Raw genomic sequence first — 22,675 nt, forward strand, 5'->3', positions numbered from 1 at the left:
GGGAGCCGGCTGATCTCGCTCTGCAGGGAGACCCTGAAACAGCTGATCGCTGTAGCCAATCACTGTAGCCACTTCCAGGAGTGGCTACGGCCATTCTGGATGCGACTGCAGCGATTGGCTGGTGTTTGCAAGGGGGGCACTAGTGCTCCTGCCTGCCCCCCCGCCCATCGCCTAAGCGGCAAGCACGGCTGGTCAGGGGGTGCACCGGCGCTCTCAGGGGGTGCATATGCACCCCTGTGCACCCCCTACACGTCACCACTGGCCAGCAGGGCAAACAATGCTCTGGCATGCATAAACAGATGCATCTCAAGCAAAACCAAGAAAGTGATCCTTCTGCTTCAACTCAGCAGTAGTGAGACCGCAGCTACAGTACTGCATCCAGTTCTGGGTGTCTCACTTCAACAAAGACGTGGAAAAGCTTGAGTCCAGAGAAGAGCCACCCATATGATCAGAGACTTGCAAGGCAAGCCATGAGGAAAGGCTGAGGAACTTGGGTCTCTTCAGCCTAAAAGAGAAAAAGCTGAGAGGAGACTTGGTACCAGCTTACCACTACATCTGGGGAATACATCAAGGGCTCAGCGAACAACTGATCACCAGGGCACCCTTAGGGAAAACCTGGTGTAATGGCCACAAACTCATGGAAGACCGTTTCAGGCTTAACACTAGGAAAAACTTCTTCACAGTTAAGGTGTCCAGACTCTGGAATAAGCTCCCTCCAGAGGTGGTACAATCATCTACCCTGGAAATCTTTAAGAGGAGTCTGGATGGTCACCTGAACCCAGTTGTCTTTCCTGCCTAGTGCAGGGGGGCTGGACCCAATGATCTTGCGAGGTCCACTCCAGTCCCTTACGATCTATGAATTTATGAATCTAAGATGATGGACAGACATGTTACTACCAGCAAAAAAATTAAACCTTCTTTCCAATCATCATACTTACATTTTAAATTCATATCTATCTAAAGATATACTCTCTATTTCTTTTATGGAGCAGATGAATTCTGACCAAGTGAATGTAGTTTGTTTACTAGATGTTTAGATGATATCATCTGCACTATTTCCAAATATTGTCTTTTATCACCACAGAGATTGAGTAGAACAATATATCTATAACTTTTTATTCTCTGATGATATCAAGCCAGTCTCTGGTAAAAACTGTATGTCTCTTTTTTTAAATACTGTAGATATTTAAAAGGATTTCCTTCCACTTATCAAAACTGTTGACCCCACTTAAATGCAGGCATATTACACAAAATTCCATTATTCAGACTGGGCCTGAATAAATGAAGTGTCCAAACATATTAACACATTTAAGATTACTGAAAGAATATTCACACGTATTAGAGAAGTCCACACGAATTCAAAGAACATGTACATATAAACATCCAACACTAAATTAATATTGATATTTTAATCCATTTTCTCCAACAACAACCTCAGGGTATTACTACTGGTCACCATCTTTTCTATCTAGACCTTCTCTATAACAGTGCTTCTCAAGCTTTCAATCATGTAGTCCAACCTCATAACTGCAAAGTGGTCAGCACAACCACCAAAAGCTGAGTTGCATAGGTATACGGAGACTATATAGCTACATCAGAGGCGGGCAATTATTTCAGGCAGAGGGCCGCTTACTGAGTTTTGGCAAGCCATCAAGGGCTACATGATAGGCAGCCAGGGGCAGATATTAATTTTCTAAATTTTGGGGGGGCCCCGCAAGCCGGACAGAATGGCCTCGCGGGCCGCATCCGGCCCGCGGGTCGCATTTTGCCCATCCCTGAGCTACATGTTAAGCACATGCAGGATTCTCCTGTATAAATACAAATCTTGAAAATGTGAAATTGCGGCGTTCCTCACAAGTGATAAAACCTAGAGATATATCACTCCTAACAAATGCCCACAAAACCTTTGCACCACACAAATACATATTCTATATATGCTACATATTTTGCCACAAATTATTTAAAAAATATTTTAGAGTTAAATGTTTACAGAGATGTTTTTGGTCTCTCTCCACTTCTAAAGACATGCCTAAATTACCAGGAATGCCACTAAGAAAAGGCTATAATATGGTAATAAAATCGACCCAAATATCTTTTCTTTACATAAAAGTTTCAATTTTAAAACCTGTTATCTCATACACTTTAATGGCTATGAGTGATTGCTGGTTTTTATTTGGAAGTTGGGAATCTTACCCACTGCTATTAAAAAATTACATTTCCAGCTCTATTGTGGTATAAGGTATCAAACCTAAAAGCAATGAGATCTCTTTACATAAGGAAGCTGTAAGTCACTGATGTCAGAAACCAGTCCTTGATAAGTATACGTTTTTCAGGGAAAATTTCACGTGTAGGGGAGGAAAGAAAACATTTTTTTCTGGAAAGTTTTTTGTTTCATTTTGTATAAACTGCAGCTCTTTAAAGCCAGAGTTTTGGAATGTTAGACTAAGACCAGAGGAAAAATGAATTAGTGGAGAGAGGAAGCAAAGGGGTTAAACTTGAATGATAAATTAGTTTATCATGAATGTCCACAAATGTAAACCTCCACATGTGTGTCTGTATCCATCCCCCGTCTTCCCTCCCCCCTTTAGCATAATGATATTTTTTAGTGTATTATATTGTCTGGGTCAAGCTTGCCTCCATTTATATTAGTAACTCTGAAGAAAATCACTGTTGAACCAAGGAGTGTAATTACTGCAGTAACTTTTAAACAGCCCTCCAGTCTTTTCTTCTGTATGAAATCAATAGCATTTCAAATCCAAAAACTGTTAATAGATTATATCACTTGTTTGGAACAGAAAAAGCTATTTGCATGTACTTTCCTATGCATATTTTTAAAATCTCTATATTATTATGAAAAGATTAAAAACTTGACCATCTAATCAAGGTGGTCAAGAAACAACGCTTAATAGGATGGGAGAGATGACAGTGGGTTTGGGGTGACACTGGGCTTACAAAGAGTCACACTTATGCCACTGTGTTGCATCTGTTAATGTTTTTCTTTGAATGCAAAATATCCAAACTATTAGTAATATGGCCTAGTTAATGGGATAGAATTTTAAGAATTTATCCTCTAAGTGGCTACGGCCATTAGAGAGAGTCTACAAGCTTCTGAATATAAGCAGCAGTGAAGCCTCTTTTTATTCTCTGTCACATTCCCCCTGCCAGTAGCTGCAAAAGCTTTTTCTTGCTCTTGAAGACAAAACCCTTGACCATCTCCAGCAGTCAAACCCCATAGTACTGATACAGGGACACATTCTCAAGTCAGTTTCTTCATCTGATTAAGAATTCCAACATGCTGATTGTTATGTATAAGATAAACAACAAAACAGAGATTTACATCAGAAAGTTTACATTATATTATGCATTGCATTATAATGTAACTCTAAGAATGAAAAGCTCTAAAGAGTTTAATAATGAGACACGGTTGGTATACATACGTATGATGCTGTGAATTATTTAAATCCTATATATTACTGTATATGAAATGGTGATTAAGGAAACAGTATTCATAACTCAAAAACAGAGAGAACCATGAGAAAACATTGCTTGCTTGTGAAAGTATATTGTGAAGAAAATGTAAAACATCTTCAGGCAACATAATTCAGTGGACTAATTAGAAAAAGAAAGTAGGCCATCCTGCAAAAATCACACAGTTTAATCAGGTCATTAAAACAGTGCAGCAAAGCAACACAAGAGCACTGGTAGGATGGTGAGTCAGATCTTTTAATTGGATCAAGAGGAAAACAGATCAAAGGAGGATTAGACTGTATCATAGTATCACATTAGTGAAGCTCTCTTTAAAGGAGAGCTGGACATTTCACACACGTGCGTGCACACACATGCACGCGCACACAATTTCATTCTGCACTGAAATTTATCATGTTTATGGCTCAAAGACTATTTTAGTTTTTGGCAACTAGTCAGAATTATCCAAGCATGAAAGAAACAGGTTGCATATGTTAAAAATTAAAAGAAATCTGGAATGTTTTGCACTTGATTAATTCAATGAATAGTTCTGCTTTATATCTGGAAGTATATGTGTATATGCAACCTTCAACAAGAAATAGCTACTTGGCTAAAATTTTGTTCAAAAGCTTGATATGATTAAAAAGTAGATTGGGTGGTTTTCAGCTTCACTAGAGGGACTTCCCAGTTTCCACTTAAGTCTTTCATTGATTCCCAGCATAAGGGATGCAGTTATGGCAGTGTTTCCCAAACTTTTGATACCTGGAAAACACTTCTTTTCTGGATTAAAAATGGCAACACACTTCAGTCTTACACCCAAAAAGGTATACACATATTTTTTTCTTCAAACCCATAACATATTCCATTCCCCTGCCAGAGAAAAATCATACCAGTGCTGAGATACGTTAACAAAATAACTCCATATTTTTAATGGAGCCACCCCGGTTGAAAATTACTGAAATAGATCTAAATTCAGATGAGAGAGTGTGTGTGTGTGTGTGTGTGTGTGTGTGTGTGTGTGTGTGTGGTGGGGGGGAGGGTCTTGAGGCTAAAAAAGATAAAAATAATTGATTTGTCACTTAAGAGACAGGACTTCATGCAGCTTAAGTAGAGACAGGACTTCATGCAGCTGAGCCCTGTTCTTTCACTTGCCTCCTGATCAGGCCTCCTGCAAGGTTTCACATACTAGTGACCATCCCCACAGCTCCTCCTACTGACACCAGGAGTGTGGGAGAGTGGAGGGGATGAGCTGGATTGCAAAGTATGGCTTTGTCTGTGCATCACTTGCAGCAGAGCACATTGCTGGAAGCACGAGGGGGTCTGCACAGGGGATGTATGGGGGTGGGAAATAGCAGCAGCAGCAGCATCCCCACAGAAGAGCAGCCACAAATGCTGCCAGAGTAGCTGGGGCAGGCACAGGGTGCTGGCTGGGGAAGGAAAGCATTTACCTCCTCACACAGGGAGATCTCATGGCACACTGGTGTGCTGCAGCACAGCCTTTGGGAATTGTTGGGTTATGGATTCATTAGGCCTGTGTATTTTCTACTGCCCATTTTGGGGGGCAGGTGATGCAAGTTAGATCACTTTGAGATTACTCTAAATTACTGTGGTCATTGGTTTGGCACACACACTACCTAGAATGAAAGAAATGTACCTTAAAGTCACCTAACTTTGAGTTCCTTTTGCCCCTGCTCCATTACATGTTTATCAGCCAAGGTTCAGAGTTAAATTTCCCCAAGAAAACCGGAATATATTAAATAGTTACTAAGTAATCTTTGGATTATAGCACCTGTACCCAACATAAAAGTAACTTAGTTTTTAAATGTCTTGACTTGTGTACACCTCGATTGGCAAACTTACTAATGCACGAGGGGAATTTCCTTAATTTTGCTATTAATTATTATTTGTAAAAACATGTATGTAACAGAAACATCTGCTTATGTGTTTGTGAAGTGTCCCTAACTAGAATACCCTGACATCAGAAATAAAACATAGCAGTATTGTAGAGCACGGTATTACTATATATGGTAAAGTCAAATAGGTTTAAATACAGCTAGAGGAAGCCTTGCATTACTAATCATTCAACGCAGATAGCGATCATTACTGGCCTGATCCCAGAAAAGCTCCTAAAAAGCTTGAACATTTTACATAAGAACAGTGATTAACTTTAAAAACTCAACATAATATTTATTCAGACTTGTGTTAAAGCACCTAAACCAAGTTCTAATTTAAAATATCCAATTTATATGATCATTTTTTTCTTTAACAGCTCAAATGGGTTATTATTATCAGTAACAACAAATAGTCACAAATGAACTTGACAGTGTAAGAATATAATATACTTAGATAATATTAGGACCTTAGATTAGGGGTCACCAAGATACAGCCCATGGAGCCAAGTCATCCAGCCTGTGGGGCACCCCACGCATCTGAAAATTGGTAGTGGGGGGTGTAGTAGCTGTGTTAAATGCTGCAGTTCTTGTAGCCAAGGCAATTAATGCTGCCACAGCTCATCTGTCACCAAAATTTCTGGACCTGTGAGGAACTCCACAGACCAAGTGATACAGCTCTGTCTTTCAGACCAGGCCCACAAACTGGCCCTTTGCCCTTCATATAGGCTGCAGGGCTGGATGAGTTAGGCATTACTGCCTCAGATAATGCTTTTGGTAACCATGAAAAAAAATTTTATTTGCAGTATTCTGTATCCTAAAAATAGGGGAGTGTAAGGAATATTGCAGATATCAAGGAAAACTTGCTGATTATATATAAGGCATAACTACCAAACTATCCAAGTTGACCAATATATTTCGCGTGTAAAGGAAAACTTGGTATCCGTGGCTAAATTGCTCAGAACTAGTGTGTTCCACACTATTTCCTAACAAAATACTTGACTGTATAGGGCAACCTTTTGTCTGTATGGGTCAGAGCTTACACCCAGGCTGTCACTGCAGGCTGGAAGTCTCTGCCCCTCCCCTGGGCTCCAAGCAGCTGGAAGTCAGATCCCTGCCCCTCAGCAGCAAAGGTATGCACTCATGCTGTGGAGTGGCAGGCTCTGTAGAGGAGGGGAGTGCTGAGTAGCAGAGAGGTGGCATTGCACAACTCTGTGGGTGTTTGTACACATGCTCCGGGAGATGGGTAGGGGGTGTTTTAGAGCCGTTCGAATTAAAGTGTCTGGAGTGTCACCTGTATCAGTGTCCTTGTGCTGAAAAATGGCAGTCGGGGTGCTTTAACTAAAGCTCGTTGAATGAGCTTTAGTTAGTGACCGAGCTGCAATTTTTCAGCATGGGGGAGCTGATACATGTAGCGCTGGAGTCTGCTGGAGTGTGGTAATTACCATGCTCCGGAAATCTTGATTAATCAAGTCTCCCCAACATGCTGTAATTACAGTGCATTGGAGAAGCCTTGCTGCACATGTATAGGCACCCTGTGAGACCAACCCCTTCTGTCCAGTTGTTTTCCCAGGACATATCTGGTCTATGGCCATAAGTTGATGTCCCCTGGTTTAAGGTACTGAATACGCTCAATCTGAACTGAAGTCAAAAGGGAATTGGGGGCATTCCACACCACACAGGATCAGGAGTGAAGTCATTAAAGTTGGATTATCTGATCCCATCTATTCACTTGCATGCTTGTCCTACCAGGAGCTGTGGGAGGCACAGTGTCTCACAAAAACAAAATGTTTCTCTAAACTCCCTGGAATTTATCCTTTCAGGAGATGGGGTGCAGCATGCTCTATCCCTCCACAGCAGGACAAACCAATAATGACAAGCAACCACACATCATTTCTCTTGTAGCCATGAACAAAGCTGCTGCAACTGAAGCTGAAATACCTCTTGTGATAAGAGCCATGTCTTGCTCCTACCCCAGTTCCACGGTCAACAGACACCAATGTAATCGCAGAGATCCCTTTGCATTGACCTGGATACAGTAGCCCACAGGGAACATCTGCCTAATTGTGATGGCTCCTCCATTCCTGTTCCCTTCACAAACCAAACTTTATTTCAGCTGTTTCTGGAGAGCTCTGCAGCTTCAGAAGCATTGAATGGATGACAAAGTGGCCATCCTATCTTTAAACTGATACCCTAGGATTTAATTACATTCCTCACTTTAATTTAAACATTTATTATGTGTTTTTGGTTTTTAGGAAAGAGCCATGAGGAAGAAAAAGTAATGAACATAATCTACAATTATGTTCAGACAAAGACCATTTTGCTGTGAAGTAGAAACAATCTTCTCCCATGCTATCCAAGACTGGAAAGGTTTTGCAGTGAAAGAAAAAGAGGGAGGGAGAGGGAAGAAGGCAGGAAAGAGAGCAGTGCTTTGAGCATGCCAACAAAATCTAGCCAGACTAGGTGAGGGAAAGTGAAGCTCACTGAAGGACAAGCTAAACTTCTCAATCTGGTGCTAAATTCTGAGCCATGCTGGCTTCATCCCAGGTCTACAGGAATATAGGCTTAAGCCTACTGGAACAAGTCCTATATACATAAGTTGAAAACAGAAAGACTGGTTTAAATTAAAATTATGAACATATTTCAAAACAAAAACTAAAACAAATCAGAAGTTTATTTTCATTGGCATTAATGTGCCTAGTAAATTCTTGGGAAAAAAACAAGCTTCAAAACACCAAGGAATTTTGCAGCTTCTATCTCCAAACAAAGTTTTTAAAGAGAAACCTTAAAGAATTAAAACAATTTGATATATATTGAATTTTTCCAGAAAAATTAGGAGCTGAAGTATGTTCAGGATAAGAATTGTAGGAATCAACAAAGGCTTCTGGTTCCAGTAACTGATCTCATAACAAATGAGGAACATTTTTCAGTCACATTGCACAGGTTTTAAAGATGTACTTCTAAAAGATTGTACACAACCGCATCTCTCTGGCTTGAATACAATGGACAAAAGGCATCTGACATGGAAAAGCAAATACTCCGTGTCACACAAGAGGTACTTGGCTACAATTATGGGGGGGGGTCCAGAATAATAATATGCTCTTCAGTAATGGGAATGACATTTACAGAAGCAACATATTTATAAACAGCCAAGACAATGCTAATCCCACTGCTAATCAAACCTTTGACAAAACTACTTCCGAAGAGGCAGTTGTGCCCTAAAAGATCCTTTTCCTTCCAAAACCTCTCAAGAAAGGTGAAGAACATGAGCTTATCCAAGATTTCAGAAAAGGAGGTGTGGAATCAGTAACCTGCATTGCAGGGATGCCTGTATACCAGCTCCTGGTCTCCCCCGCTATACCAGGGTGGGCAGATTATGCTGCAGGAACAGCAGTGAGGGACTTCTTTGAAGTCCCTCAAGCAGGTAAGAATTTCCCTTCCCCTTCCTTTACCTCTGTGCTCACTTGCACATTCTCTTCCTTCCTTTCCCATTCTCCTCTGCCAGGTACCAAGCTGGGTGCACTCTGTTCACTGCTCTCCTACCTGGTGGTGGTAGCACAGCACGGCCCCTTATACCGCCAGACAAGGGGCACTACCCCCATGGCTTCCCTGCTGCTGCTGCTGTGAGGGGGACCCACCCTGGCCAGACTGGTAGGTGCTGTCCGTGCCACGAAACTGCAGTTAGCCACTGGGCAGGCAGGTGGCAATGGGGGAGCTGTAGGGGTAGCACCCTACACTTGGTACACGGGGCCATGTTGCGCTACTGCTGCCGGGTACAGGAACAGTGAGCAGGGTGTGCCCAGCTCTGTGCCTGGCAGCCCAGGGGATGCAGGTAATAGTGCTCAGGGCTGAGGGGGCGAGCTTGTGCCATGCACAACAGGGGCCAGCTTAGGTGCTGCTCTCCAGCAGGTAGAAGGGGCTGCCAGGCAGGAGCTGCATGCTCGGTGTGGCTCTGGCCTGGGCTAGCGCAGACACACTTGAGCCGCTTCCCCTGCCACCCACCCTGTCCTGGGTCCCTCTGCTTGCTAGGGCTCACATCCAGGATGGAGCCACCACCACTGCGATTCCTCTGTGTGTGCCCCCACTTGGGCTTGGGGCCATTTTGCTTTCCTCTCTCCCCCCAATCTGGCCTTTGCTCCTGGATTGCCCCAAGTGAAACCCTGATCCTGGCAGCTGGGAAGGAGCAGGACAATCACCCTCTGGCTGGGAGGGGGGTCCTGGGGGGCCCAGGCTATGCTAAGCCACAAGTAAGGGGCAATAGCTGAGCAGACATAGGCAGATTAATGCATGGGCCAGCTGGGCCCAGGCCCAGGTGCCCCCGGATGCCTGGAGGGTGGGCACGGGGGAGAAGCGGGGTAGCTCGGCATGACACAGCGGGCCATGGCTGCCAGGGGCTGGGTGGAGTGTGGGTTGTGGGTCACAACCGCGCTGGAGCCCTGGGAGTGGCCGGAGCTGCTGGCAGCAGGGAGCGGAGCTGGGCACAGTGCATGACAGGGACCTGCCGGCGGTGGAGCTGCCTCAGCACAGCCAGGTCCCGGCGTGGGGCCAGCCACAATCCTGCATATTTGCCAGATGCCTCTGCAGCCGGACAGAGCTGAGGCAGGATGAAGAGCCATCCCCGCAGTTAAGTCCATGCTGTATGCACCTGGCAGGCAGCAGCTCTGCAGCTCGGTGCCACCTGGCTGTGGGGCAACATTGTGTGGGGTCCTACACGACCAACCCTGGGCTCCAGCTCCAGTGTGGACCTGCAGGCAGAGGTGGCCATGGCCTGTGGCGCAGCACGTCCCACTCTGGATGCTGCTCCTGCTGTGCCAGCCAGGGATGGAGCCCACAGCTGCAGGGCAGGGTGTGGATCGGGGTGAGGACCGACCCCCGAACATTGGGGGTGGGGAGGGAGGGGGCAGGCCCTAATGAATCTTAATCAGCCTCTGCAGGAAGACCCCAGCTAGGGTCCCTGCCAGTGGGAAAGGGGAGGCAAAGGGTTTTAATCCTCCTCTGCCTAAGCCTGCTGTCCCACACCCCTTCCACTCCAGTGGGGAAAAGTCTGGCAGGGGCTGCTCTGCCTCCCCAACCAAGCAGATCGGGCTGTGTCCCCAGCACACCCACCCCCTTTTCATCCAGCTGTCACTGCTCTAGCTAGAGAGCAGACGGGAGAGGTCAAACCTGCTCTGCTAGGGCAGACAGCACAGCCCAGTCCAGGCCTGCAAAGCATGTTGGGATGCTGGGGGACTTTGATTTAACTTGAACCAGGAAGAGGTATAGGACAGAAGTTCCATAAACTGGTTTGACCTAAATCAGTTACATCTTATACTACATTCAACCAGGCTTATCTTAGTTTCAGCCATTTTGAAACTCGTTTATGTGCACTGAACTTATGTTCTGTTACAGGTTTAAATCAGTTTCTGATCACTTAAACCAGTTTATGTGTAATGTCTGTCCCTAGTCTATCACTTGTCCAGTGAGTTCCATCCCATGTTAATGTTCTTTAATCTGATCATCTGTCCATAATTTTAGCACTAAGCTACCTAAAGTCAGACCAGCTATACTTTAAGCAACTTCAATTTCCCAATCACTTTGAAATGGGTAAAAGTATATTGAGGAGGAGCAAAATTCAGCAAGTGTGGAAGTTCAGTTTTCATGGACATGAAATGTACTCAAACCCTCTGTGCTTTGAAATCAGGTTTATACCTCTGATAACTTCCTCCCTGTTATGTGACTTTCAGTGCTTTCTGGTTTCAGCTATGTCATGAAGTGTTATTACTGCGCATAACTAGCATGTGCTCGATACTTCAGTTTCTAGTCTCTGGCTGCAAAAGGATAATGTCAAGAAGAAACAGAAACAAAAAGGTGAATGTTTGCATAACTCAAAAATGGTTGAGGTTTGGTCTGAATAAAGGCCAAGTTCAGTTGATATTTGGGTCTTTTTGTATCTATCTAGCTTTCTAAATTATGGGACCAAACTCATGTAAGGTCAGACAAAATGAAAAAAGCACCAGCTCATTTCAAGATATATTTTCTTAGTATGTAAGTTTGAATACCATGTTCAATATAACAGAAAGGTCTCCCATATTCCTGCACATAACTAGATCGGAAAAAACAATCATCCAGAAGACTTCTCTGCAGTCCTCTGCTAAAATTCACACAACAGACTTTTCATGTAGCCTCTCACTACCACCCAAATTAAATTCAATCATGCTTTGATCTCTTAAAACAGAAGCTATATCATGTAATATTAATAAGTCCTCTCTGTGAGGAACATCCCTTAGCTTACATCCATATCTACCATCATACCACGTAAAACCTGGTGTTCCCTTAATTATATCGCAGATGCAAAATCACGAAGGTGAGGTTTTAAAAAGTTCTCTATCATAAAGAGACTAACCAAACATACTTTGGCTTATATTCACCACAATGCCAGAGGTGCACATATGCACATCAGCACTATTTAAGGTACAGATGAAAAATGTACATCAGTTTTTCAGAGTATAGAGGATGCTGCCTGCAGCCCCTGAAGCAGCACAATGCTTTAAGTTTCTGAACTGTCTTTTTTTTGGTATCCCTTATTTTGATTCTATGCCCCAGACTTAAGCTTTGGTCAAATCAAAATATCACTGCTATAGTAATTAAATTAAGAAAACTACATTAATAAAAATAAATATCAAAAGTATTTGTTCTGTAAAGAAAAACAAGAATTTGCTGATAGGAAGTCAAATGAAAGGAACAGAAACACTGACTAAATAAAATGAAAGGATGCATTTAGGTCTTGTATTTATGAAAGCATATTATAAATTAGATATCTGAATATCTATCAAACCTATTCAACTGAAATAACTTTCAGAATGTATTTTTAAGGTGGTTGATGCATTAAAATGCAACAGGAACCTTTTTAAAAATTATAAATGAATTTTCTAAGGCCTTGTGTGACTCTTGAGACTGGACTCTAAAAAACTAAGATGATCATAAAAAAGCTATGATCATGAATCTTATTGTGCTATGTCTGCCATTTACTCCCATTTACAGTGATAAAAAGTATTAAACTAATTTGCTTTTTCAAATTATTCCTTTTAATGACTAAAGACTGGCTAGAACTGTTCTGGCACACACTACTAGATTTTGAAGGGTAATTGAAAGTTTCTATTTTAAAAAGGAAATATTTCCAAACAGTAAATTATCTCATTATCCTGTAAAATTGTCACGAAATGTAGCAAATACATGTGATGACTGTTAAACTAGTTCTTGGTGTGTTTTGCCTGCTGATTTATCCATCATTAGGTACTTTTCCCCCCCTTTAATTATTTTTCATGTGAACAGCTGAAAATAAGCCAGTCTATAACTTTCATTGAAAACAATTGTTTTAAAAAAAATGGATACATGTATCCATTGTTAACCTCCCCCGGTATTTCAGAATTTGTAATAGCAAAGAAGCGACCATGTAGGTTCCTTTTTTGCATTCCATTTGGCTAATCTAACATGTAAGATCGTCGTAACCACTCACACCATACTGATACTATCTTTAGGGCTTTCTAGGCCAACATCTCCTGAACAAATACTACAATAAGTCATATCTTTGTACTCAACTATGTTTTATTGCAGCACAAAACTGGTTGGCTCCACAGATCATCTCGACAGGGGATCATTTTATACAACCTTATTTGAAGAGTAACTGTTTGATCTCTACATTATAGCTGCCTCTATAACCTGAAGTTGTGTGCTACTGCATGGAAAATATTTGGGACTCACCTATCTTTCTATCCATAAATCCTGGCATTGATTTATGAACAGCTAGCTTCTTGGAGGTTAAATGATAAGCACCAAGTATTATTTCACATTGTAGTTCTTTACCTGATCTCCGATTTAACTGCCAACTAACCATGTGAACGTCACAGCTCTCTACTGTAGTTCACAAAATCATGAGCTTAAGTTTTAATCAACTGCAAGGCTCAAGTCAGTACTTACCTCATTGTCTGACTCCACAAGTACTTGATCATATTCACTAAGGGCTACTAGAAACATGATAGATGTGACATTTTCAAAGCAATGTATCCATTTTCTTCTCTCTGATCGTTGCCCTCCTACATCCACCATTCTGCAAGGTTAAAAAATCCACATTAATACCAGTAAAAAAGCTTTAAAAAATCAATATGTATCCATTTATGTAATTAATTTCATTTGAAACAAAAAAGATATTTCTAAAAGTCTTTCCATTAATATTTCAAAGTAACAGTATGTGTTTTGTGGGGCAGATAGGTTGTATTTCTTTTTTAAGACCAGTATGACTTCTAGATTTTAACAGTTAGGAGCCTCCATTTTCTCAAATGCCCAGCAAGCAGAATTCTTACTGAAGGAATTTTGAGAATTATTCATAGTGTATTTAGCATATTAAGCCTCGTGTATTTATCAGAAACAGGTGTACACAGAGAAATGCTGTATGCAGCAAAATAAAAACTACTGCAATTGAAATTATTTCAGCATTTTTCCTGTAGTTACAGAATATATTTTACAGAATAAGATAATCACCTGGAGATATAATAAAATAAATATCTATTGTGGCACAGATATAAAGTGTATCTATGGCAAAAAGAAACAAGTATACAAAACATAAATAAACTTAGAAACAATTTAAAGATTGAAAAATGTTTATTTTATCGAAAGTGTCTAAGATGATGTATTCTAAAGCAGAAGTTAATGCACATAAATTTCAGTATGGGCTTAACAATTCCTTTGCTTTCAAGTGCTTAAATAGACAATTCTAGCTTTAAAAGAATTAAAAAAAAATTCTTCTATTACACTTGAAAAATGCGATTGAAAGCATACAGTGAGAGACCGAAATTTAGTCTGATCACAGTAATGTTCTCTTGTTGCATTTTAAATTTTGTAATTCAACTCCACGTTATTCTGCATTCATTGCAAAATTTTAGCACTTAGTGTTGTGGATATGGAGTAGCAGCAGTGAAATACATATGGGTTATTAAATGCTGCTGTTAAAAAAAATGAATATCAATTAAAACATTTGAGAACTAAACAAGCGTTTTTCAAGTTGATTCTTTTCTTGAATTTAGAAACAGCATCAGCCTTTTTTTTCCAGGGAATTGTGTGCCTACAATTAATTATAAAGTCCAAATGACCTTTTTTTGATGTCTAATTTCGAAGTTCAAGAAAACAGATATTTTTTCTAAGCAACAGGCACTTTCAACAGAGATTAGCTGAATACAAACTTGCAAAATGGGACCTTTAAAATCAAGCCCACTAAGTTTATCTGTTACAGCCATTAAATGGAATTAGAGAATGGATAGATTTCATAGAATTTAATTTGTAATTAAACCTTGGCATTAAAAACACTTCCAAGTTGCACTATCATGTCTTAAAAATGTCTTAAAATGGAGGTTTGCTTTTTCTTTTTCTATCTCTAACTTAAATCAGCAATAATATGTGACAAGAAAGTAGAAACAAAGACTGGTCATATTTAAAGTAGTACACAATCATTTGGTGTATACTTTTTACAGTTCATATAAGTTCATATCATAAGTTATGTCATATTATAAGTTCATATCATAAGTTATATTACTTAGAAAAAAGTTTTAAATGGGTTTCATAAACATTTTTCTACCTGAAAATGACACTTTGTAAGTCGAATGGATATTCAATGATCCCTGTTGTTGGAACTCGCACTCTAAGCACATCTTGTTGGGTAGGCAGATAGCCAGCATCTGCTATACGGTCCAAGTCATTAAGATAGCTGTAGACAAGGAGAAACAACAGGAATGCAAGACAGTGATATCATAACTGCATAGAGGGAGGGAGAAGGTAGTAGTCAGCATGGGGAAGTGAGGTGTAAAGAAAAAAAAAAGAAGAGTTTTATAGGTAAAAGATGGGGTGGGAGACAAGAGATTTCATACTATTCTTCCTGTCTGAAGAATCTTGCTCTTAAAACAGTAACATCAGGAGTTTGGATGGTAACAAATAAACTCAGCCAAAAACACATCTCTAGTCTCCTGCTTCTTCACCAAATTATGCCTGGATTTTCCAGAAAATACTGCCCGATTTTTAAAACTTCACTTATTTCTCAACAGTGGTTATATTTTGAAGATAACAACAACAAGATATAAAATAGTAAAATTCTATTGAAAACCATACATACTAATTGATATACAAAGATACTTAAACAGATGTTCGTTTATCTCTCTACTGTGTCTGTGTATGTGTGCACACAGACACATACCTGGATAGATGATAACCTCCCCAAAATCAGACAAGAATGAACTAACTCAAAATAGTTAAACGTCTGGCTTTGAAACTTTAGTAAGACAAATTGCAGTCTCAGAGAAATATTAACAGGCTACAGCCAAAACAAAAAGATAATATACTCCAGATCAAATGGTTATTCACCAATTCCTGTGGTCAACACCGGATAGCTATTTAGAGCCAGAAGGATCTCTCCCAGGGTAAATATGTAACTTCTGCTATGACTTAATGGGCTTGTTTGTACACATAGGAAATAAAGAACAATAGCAGTAGTGCTTGTATAATTAACTTGAAGGCATTTAATATCTTCTTATCAGAGATACATTTTAAAAACACAGGGAAATTCACCACTACGCTACAGCTTGTTTCTGCTGTAAGTAACATTGCCAGACTGTTAAGAGATTGCATGCTCAAAGTGCATTTTAAATAATGATGTTATTCACAAATCACAACCAGAGATGTTAACTGGGAATTTTAGTGCCCTGGGCAGTGGGGTGGGCGTGGGAGTGGGAATTATACAAGTGCTTGCTTTGTAATTCAGTTTTGATTATATTGTATTGATTTTCAAGCAAATGCAGGACAAGGGGAAATATTATTTTAAAAGAGAAAATATCCTCTTCCATCTGAAAGTTTAAAGAAAATTATTGGAGCATTCTATTAAGGGAGCAGGTATGTTGATATTTACATTTTGCTTTATGGTTTTTTTTTACCTCTTCATTAAGAAACCCCCCCTAAATATTGCTTTCAATGACAAAAGAGAGAGAAAAATATTCTGTTTGCTTTCTGAACTTGATTGCATTTTACACGTAATCAGTTGTCATTTATTGTATTTAGCAGGAAGTATGGATGACCTTCAACAATCTAAAATCACTCATCTCCACTAACTTAGGGAAGCTCACCTGTACATTTATCTTACCCTCTAAGAAGGATTTGCCTGGAGCAGCAATATAAAGAAACTTCTTCTTCAGCTTGCTCTGTGAAGTCATCTCCCTACTGAAATCTTGCCTCAAAATACATGTATTACATCCATTATCCTTCTTTAAAATACAATAAAAAGTATGCTACTGCTTTAAACTTTCACTGAGTAGCCACACTTTTAATTGACAGAGATCTGCTTTCCCTATTATACATTCTATTTATTATCTCCTCAAAATCACCATCTCTGACATTTTTGTAAGGCTGTTTTATTTATGATTTGATATTGATATAATTTATGACTTGCAATTATTAAGACTGTTGATGTAAACATATAGAATAATAATAGAATCACAAGGTCATCTAGTCCAATCCTCTGCCCTAGGGAGGAACTTCCCTAAGACGGCTCAGTCAGATGTTTGCCTAACCTGCATTAAAAAACTTCCAGGGATGAAGAGTCTACAGCCTTTTGCGAATCTATTCCAGGGCTTAACTACGCTTACAATTACAAAGTTATTTCTAATTTCCAACTTAAATTTCCCTCCTGACAAATTTCAGCTTGTTATTTCTTCTCCTGTCCACTGTAGACAGAGAATACTCTATCATCATCCTCTTTATAAATAATGTCCCCTTTTGTAATGAAAGATTGTTATTAAATGCCTCCTTGGGGCGCTCTTCTCCACACTAAATAGCCCCCAATCTTCAAACTTTTCTTTGTACGTCATGCTTTCTAGACACCTGATCATTCTCGTTGCTCTTCTTTGGTCCCTCAACAATTTGTCCACATCTTTCTTGAGGCGTGGTGTCCAAAAATTGAACTCCACATGAGACTTCACCAGTGCTAAATGGAGTGGAAGAATCACTTCTTGTAACTTCCAAATGACACTCTTGTTAATACATTGTAATATTAAGCTTTTTTTTTAAGGATGGTTGGTTCCTTTACAAAAATAGTGGCTATTCCACACATTCAAAAGTAAGAAGACCCTAAAGCATGAGAATGGCCTAGAAATGATGAGATTCAAGAAATAGTAATTTGAGTGGCTCTTTGTATATGGTCTCCACTTTTTGAGACTGCTGTATTTGCTGTCTGCTTTTTGGGGTACATCTGCATCTCATTTTCAAACTTTCCATTCCAACTGTGAGGAATGTTGCATGAAAACTGGGACTTCAAGTAACAACATTTGCAACGAATTAACTAAGACTTCAGCCACCCCAACATCTCCTCAAAAGCCCTTCACGCTACCCTGAAACTGCAAATGTAGGCTATTTTGCATGAAAGATCAAAGGGAATTCCAGAATCCCAGAACCCTATCAAAGGCACATGAAAACGAACTACTTTTCTTTAGTTAAAACACAGCTTTTAGGAAGGATCAGATTCAGCAACCACGTATTTAAGCATATATCTAAATTTATTTAATAGATTTCATAGATATTAGGGCTGGAAGGAACCTCGGAAGATCATTGAGTACAGCCCCCTGCCCAAGGGGAAAGAAGTCAGCTGGGGTCATAGGATCCCAGCAAGATAAGCATCCAAATTTCTCTTGAAGGCGTTCAATGTAGGTGCATGAACCACCTCTGATGGCAGGCTATTCCAGACCTTGGGGGCTCGGACAGTGAAGAAATTCTTCCTTATGTTCAGCCTGAAACGGTCTTGCAGGAGTTTATAACTGGTCGACCTTGTCATCCCTTGGGGCACTCTGGTGAACAATCGTTCCATCAGATCCTCGTGAACACCCCTGATAAACTTATAGGTGGCCATCAGATCGCCCTTGCGCTTTTCCAGGCTAAAGAGTCCCATAGCTCTCAACCTGTTGTCGTAAGGTCTGTTGTTCTGACCTCTGATCACGTGCGTGGCTCTTCTCTGGACTCTCTCAAGCTTCTCCACATCCTCTTTGAACTGTGGGGCCCAAAACTGGACACAGTACTCCAGCTGCAGCCTCACCAAGGCCGAGTACAACGGAGGAATGACGTCTTGGGATTTGCTTGAGAAGCATCTATGGATGCAAGCCAGCGTTTTGCTCGCTTTACTGGCCGCAGCATCACGTTGAAGGCTTATATTCATCTTGTGGTCAGTCATGACCCCCAAGACCCTTTCATCCACAGTGCAAACCAGTGTAGCACTGCCAAGCCTATAAGGATGCTGCAGGTTTTTCAAGGTGGAGAACCTTGCATTTTTTGGTGTTAAACACCATCAGGTTCTCGTCCGCCCATTTCTTGAGCCTGTCAAGATCAGCCTGGATCACCTTCCTGTCTTCAGGTGTGGATGCTTTACCCCAGAGTTTGGTATCATCGGCAAACTTGGCCAGTCCGCTTCTGACTCCAATGTCCACATCATTAATGAAGATGTTGAACAATATAGGTCCAAGGACAGAGCCTTGAGGGACCCCACTGGTCACAGCGCACCACAACGATTGACTTCCGTCAACCACCACCCTCTGGGTCCGACCACGGAGCCAATTCACCAGCCAGCAGATTGTGGTGGACCCGAGGTCACAGTTGGCCAGTTTTGCCAAGAGGTGATGATGGGATACCAGATCGAAGGCTTTTTGGAAGTCAAGATATATGACGTCCATCTCCTCCCCCTTGTCCAGGTGATAGGTCACCTGGTTGTAAAAGGAAATAAGATTGGTCAAGCAAGACCTACCCACAACAAACCCGTACTGGCTATCCCTCAGGATGTTGCTGTCGGCCAGTCTGTTGAGAATGGCCTCTTTAATAATCTTTTCTAAGACCTTCCCCAGGATAGAGGTCAGGCTGATGGGCCTGTAGTTTGCTGGATCCACTTTCCTCCCTTTCTTGAAGATAGGCACCACATTGGCCTTCTTCCAATCTTCAGGCACTTCACCAGAGCACCAGGAGTTCTCGAAGATCCATGCCAGGGCCTGGGCTATGATGCTTGCCAGCTCCTTGAGTACCCTAGGGTGTAGATTGTCAGGGCCAGCTGACTTGAAGGTGTCCGGCCTCTCAAGGTGTTCCTTCACGAGATCAGCATTGATGGAGGGCAGGGAATCTCCCTCACCCAGGCCTCCCTCTCTCAAGCCCCACTGTCCTGTAGTGGGCAGGGGTGTCCCATGGGACTGATGAAAGACCGACGCAAAGTACCCATTTAATAGGTTGTCTTTTTCCTGGGTGTCAGTTGTCAGTTGTCCCATCTGATTTAGCAGGGATCCAATGTTGCCCTTGCTTTTCCTCTGGCTTTTCATCCGGCTCCCCACAGATCTACTCCTGAGACTACTGAGAAGCTGAATACCATAGTCCAAGGGTTGGCAACCTGTGGCTTGCAGTTTGTATATGGCCTAGAGATCTGGATAGGCTTCAGCAGTCTGGTGGTGGGGGGCTTTGGCGGTGTGCCAGAGGTCGGGGGTGTTGCCTATAACCCAGGTCTTCAGCCTCTTAGGTAAGTGCCCAAACTGAACAGAGAGTAAATGGCCTCTTCCAGAATCTAATACATTAGAGATATCCAGCTACCTATAATGTCATGCCTTAGACCAGCATCTGACAACCTTTAACAAGCTGTGGCTAGAACAACTTGCCTTTGATCCTATGTGGGCCAGGTGGCTTCAGTGGTGTTTCAGGGGCGGGCAGCTTTCTCTACACCCGTATCAGGGCCAGGCAGCTGCAAACCGTGTCTGTTTTGCTGCAGCTTCTTCCTGTTCCTGACCCCAAACCCTGCCTCCTGGCTGCAGCACCCCATTGGCTGGAAGCTGTGCCCATGATGAAGCCAGGGAGATGGGAAAGGCAGGGAAAAGGGGCAGTGGCATGGGCGCAGCTAGAAGCTCCTCAGTGTCTGGCCCCAGCCCTCCAGCTCTATAGAATGATCCAGTGGCCCCTCAAGACAGAACAAGTCCATAGGCCATACTGCCGACCCTGGCCTTAGACAGAATTACATATTCACCATGGGGACCCATACATAGTCACATGTGCACACAGTAGATGGCCTAGTGCACAACCTCAATCCATGTATGAACACTTACATGTCTACAGTTTTGGGGGAAAAGAATTGCTATCTGCAACTTTTGGCATTTGTACAGCTAAAAAACTGCGAAGAGAAACAGAATTCAACCCTTATTTAATTTGTGAATGCAATGTATGAAGCTGTTTTCGAATATTCAACCCTTCACTTAAAATGTTGTTGATAACTGTGCTCTAAAAGCTGATATTCTCTTAACTTATTATTTACATAGTTTAAAAGTAATAATGACACCTATATTGGGAATTTCCTAGTAACTTCCCTATGGCCAAGTGCAAAAAAAGAATAGCTATTTCACAGAAATTCATTGCATAGCTACCAGCAGCACTGACTATGTACAAAATGTAGGTCAGAACTACATGGCACTGTGAGCTTATTTTTACCATTTGCTGAAACTTGCTTTATTAAAATAAAATATATTGTCAAGATGGTCTCTCACTCATACCATAAAATTGCTTTACATTGCAATTGGTTGCATAAAATTACTAAGACATAGATCTTAGTAAATTTATTTTTAAATTTGGTCTGTAATATAATTATAGTTGTAATTAGTTTTGTAAAAATGAACTGGAATGGCTGCTGAGGTATGTTTCAGTGGTGTTGCTATAGTGATGGACACAAGGTGCATTACCACGGTAATGTGCATGTAGCAAGCTGCTGAGCAGGTCTTGTCTGACGTCAAGAAAAGACTACTGCTATCGTGTTGGAGTATTTGTTATCTATGTATTGACAAGGAATAAAGCAATTCTTATATGCAGGTCAGTGTTAAAATAGGGTGTGTACTTCATTTTAAAAAAACTACTCCGGGTAAGAGATGTTTAACACCACATAGGTCCCAATTTTACAGCAATTAGCTCTTATAGTTTTATTGCTGCCTTTGAATTATATAGGACTTGTAAAGGAACTATTTCCCTATGTAATGGCAATCCACATTACAAGGAAGGGACAAAGCCCTTTAAGGAGAAATCAGATATGCTGGAGATGGCTTCCTGAGAGCAGTACAAAGGGAGGGACCCCAGCAAAAGTAGGGAAGAAGACTCTGCTGGGGAGAAGGCGAGAGCTCTGGAAGAGAGGAGGCCAAGGAGAACTGACGGAGGTAAGCCTGGAGAAAAAAACAGGGAGACCTGACAAGTCACAAAGAAGGCCTGACAGGTCACAAAGAAGGCCAGCTGGCTGCTGATCCTGTTCAGAAAGGGTTAGAAGTTTCAAAAGGAAGAGACTGGCCTGGGAAAGAAGAGCCCAGAGGACTTACCATGCAATTTAAGCTAAGAATGCAGCATATAAGGGGGACCAGCAAAGCCACAAACCCTGTCAATTAGACACTCCTTCTCTCCAGCTACCTGCATACTGAGTAAAATCTATATGTGGCAGGCAAGAAAAGCAGGGACACCTGTGGAAAAGGGCTGGCTTGGGTAAAGCAGAAAATGCAGGCAGCATTGTCCCTGGAAGGGGAATGTGTGAACTATTACAGTCTACTGTTGAAAATAGGAGGAAAGAGTGGGGCAAAACTTGCTGACTGCATATCCTGACACCATTTTCAGTCTTTAAATCACAGTTAAAGACAGTCAAACTCGGTAACCAAAAAACAAAACAGTTCTGATCAACCTCTTACCACGAGTCCATGCCATGTGAACACAATACCATAATCTTGTAACCCAAGGTCTCCACCCAGTTGGCTGAAATTTAGTTTATCGCTAAGATATCTACCACACACTATGCAGAACTAACAGTATCCAATATTCTTTTCCATTTAAAAAAGTTGGAGTTAATAGAAGAAAACAAAGGAAATTACAAGCTTGCCTGGATGATAAGCAGACCACAGGAAAACTATAGGTTATTAAGATATTACATATGAAAAACAGTTTCAAAATTGCGGTTCATGAAGCAGGCATGTTGAGCACTGGTTAGCAACCTTTTGGAAATTGTCAGAACTTCCTTTCTTGTTCCCAGCTGCTTCTTGAGTTTTTCTGGCTTCATTTAAAAAAAGCCCAGCACTGCTAGAAAGCTGATAGAAACAAGGATGAACCACCCTGCTTGCCTACAAGAGATGTGCTGCTATACAGGATGAGAACTAAGGGGGGAGGGGAAGAGGGAAGAGAGGGAAGTGAGACATGCAAGCTTCAGAAACTAGTAAGGGTACTGAAAATATTGAGAGGAAAAGCAAGCCAGCTAGGAAATACATCCAGAGGGCAGT

General features: G+C 41.4%; 1 protein-coding gene across 1 annotated transcript in view; it reads right to left on the reverse strand.

The window, feature by feature from the left end:
- The window catches only part of LOC102565550 (guanine nucleotide-binding protein G(q) subunit alpha), a 211,821-nt gene that overhangs the window by 30,602 nt on the left and 158,544 nt on the right, over positions 1 to 22,675 (reverse strand). Inside the window, exons 4-5 of the mRNA XM_059724805.1 lie at positions 14,962 to 15,090; positions 13,311 to 13,440 (exon numbers count right to left, since the gene is read on the reverse strand). Of these exons, the coding sequence (XP_059580788.1) occupies positions 13,311 to 13,440; positions 14,962 to 15,090 (259 nt within the window). The remainder of the gene's footprint in view (positions 1 to 13,310; positions 13,441 to 14,961; positions 15,091 to 22,675) is intronic.

This window comes from Alligator mississippiensis, chromosome 3, assembly GCF_030867095.1.
Source record: "Alligator mississippiensis isolate rAllMis1 chromosome 3, rAllMis1, whole genome shotgun sequence".
Classification (NCBI taxonomy): domain Eukaryota; kingdom Metazoa; phylum Chordata; order Crocodylia; family Alligatoridae; genus Alligator; species Alligator mississippiensis.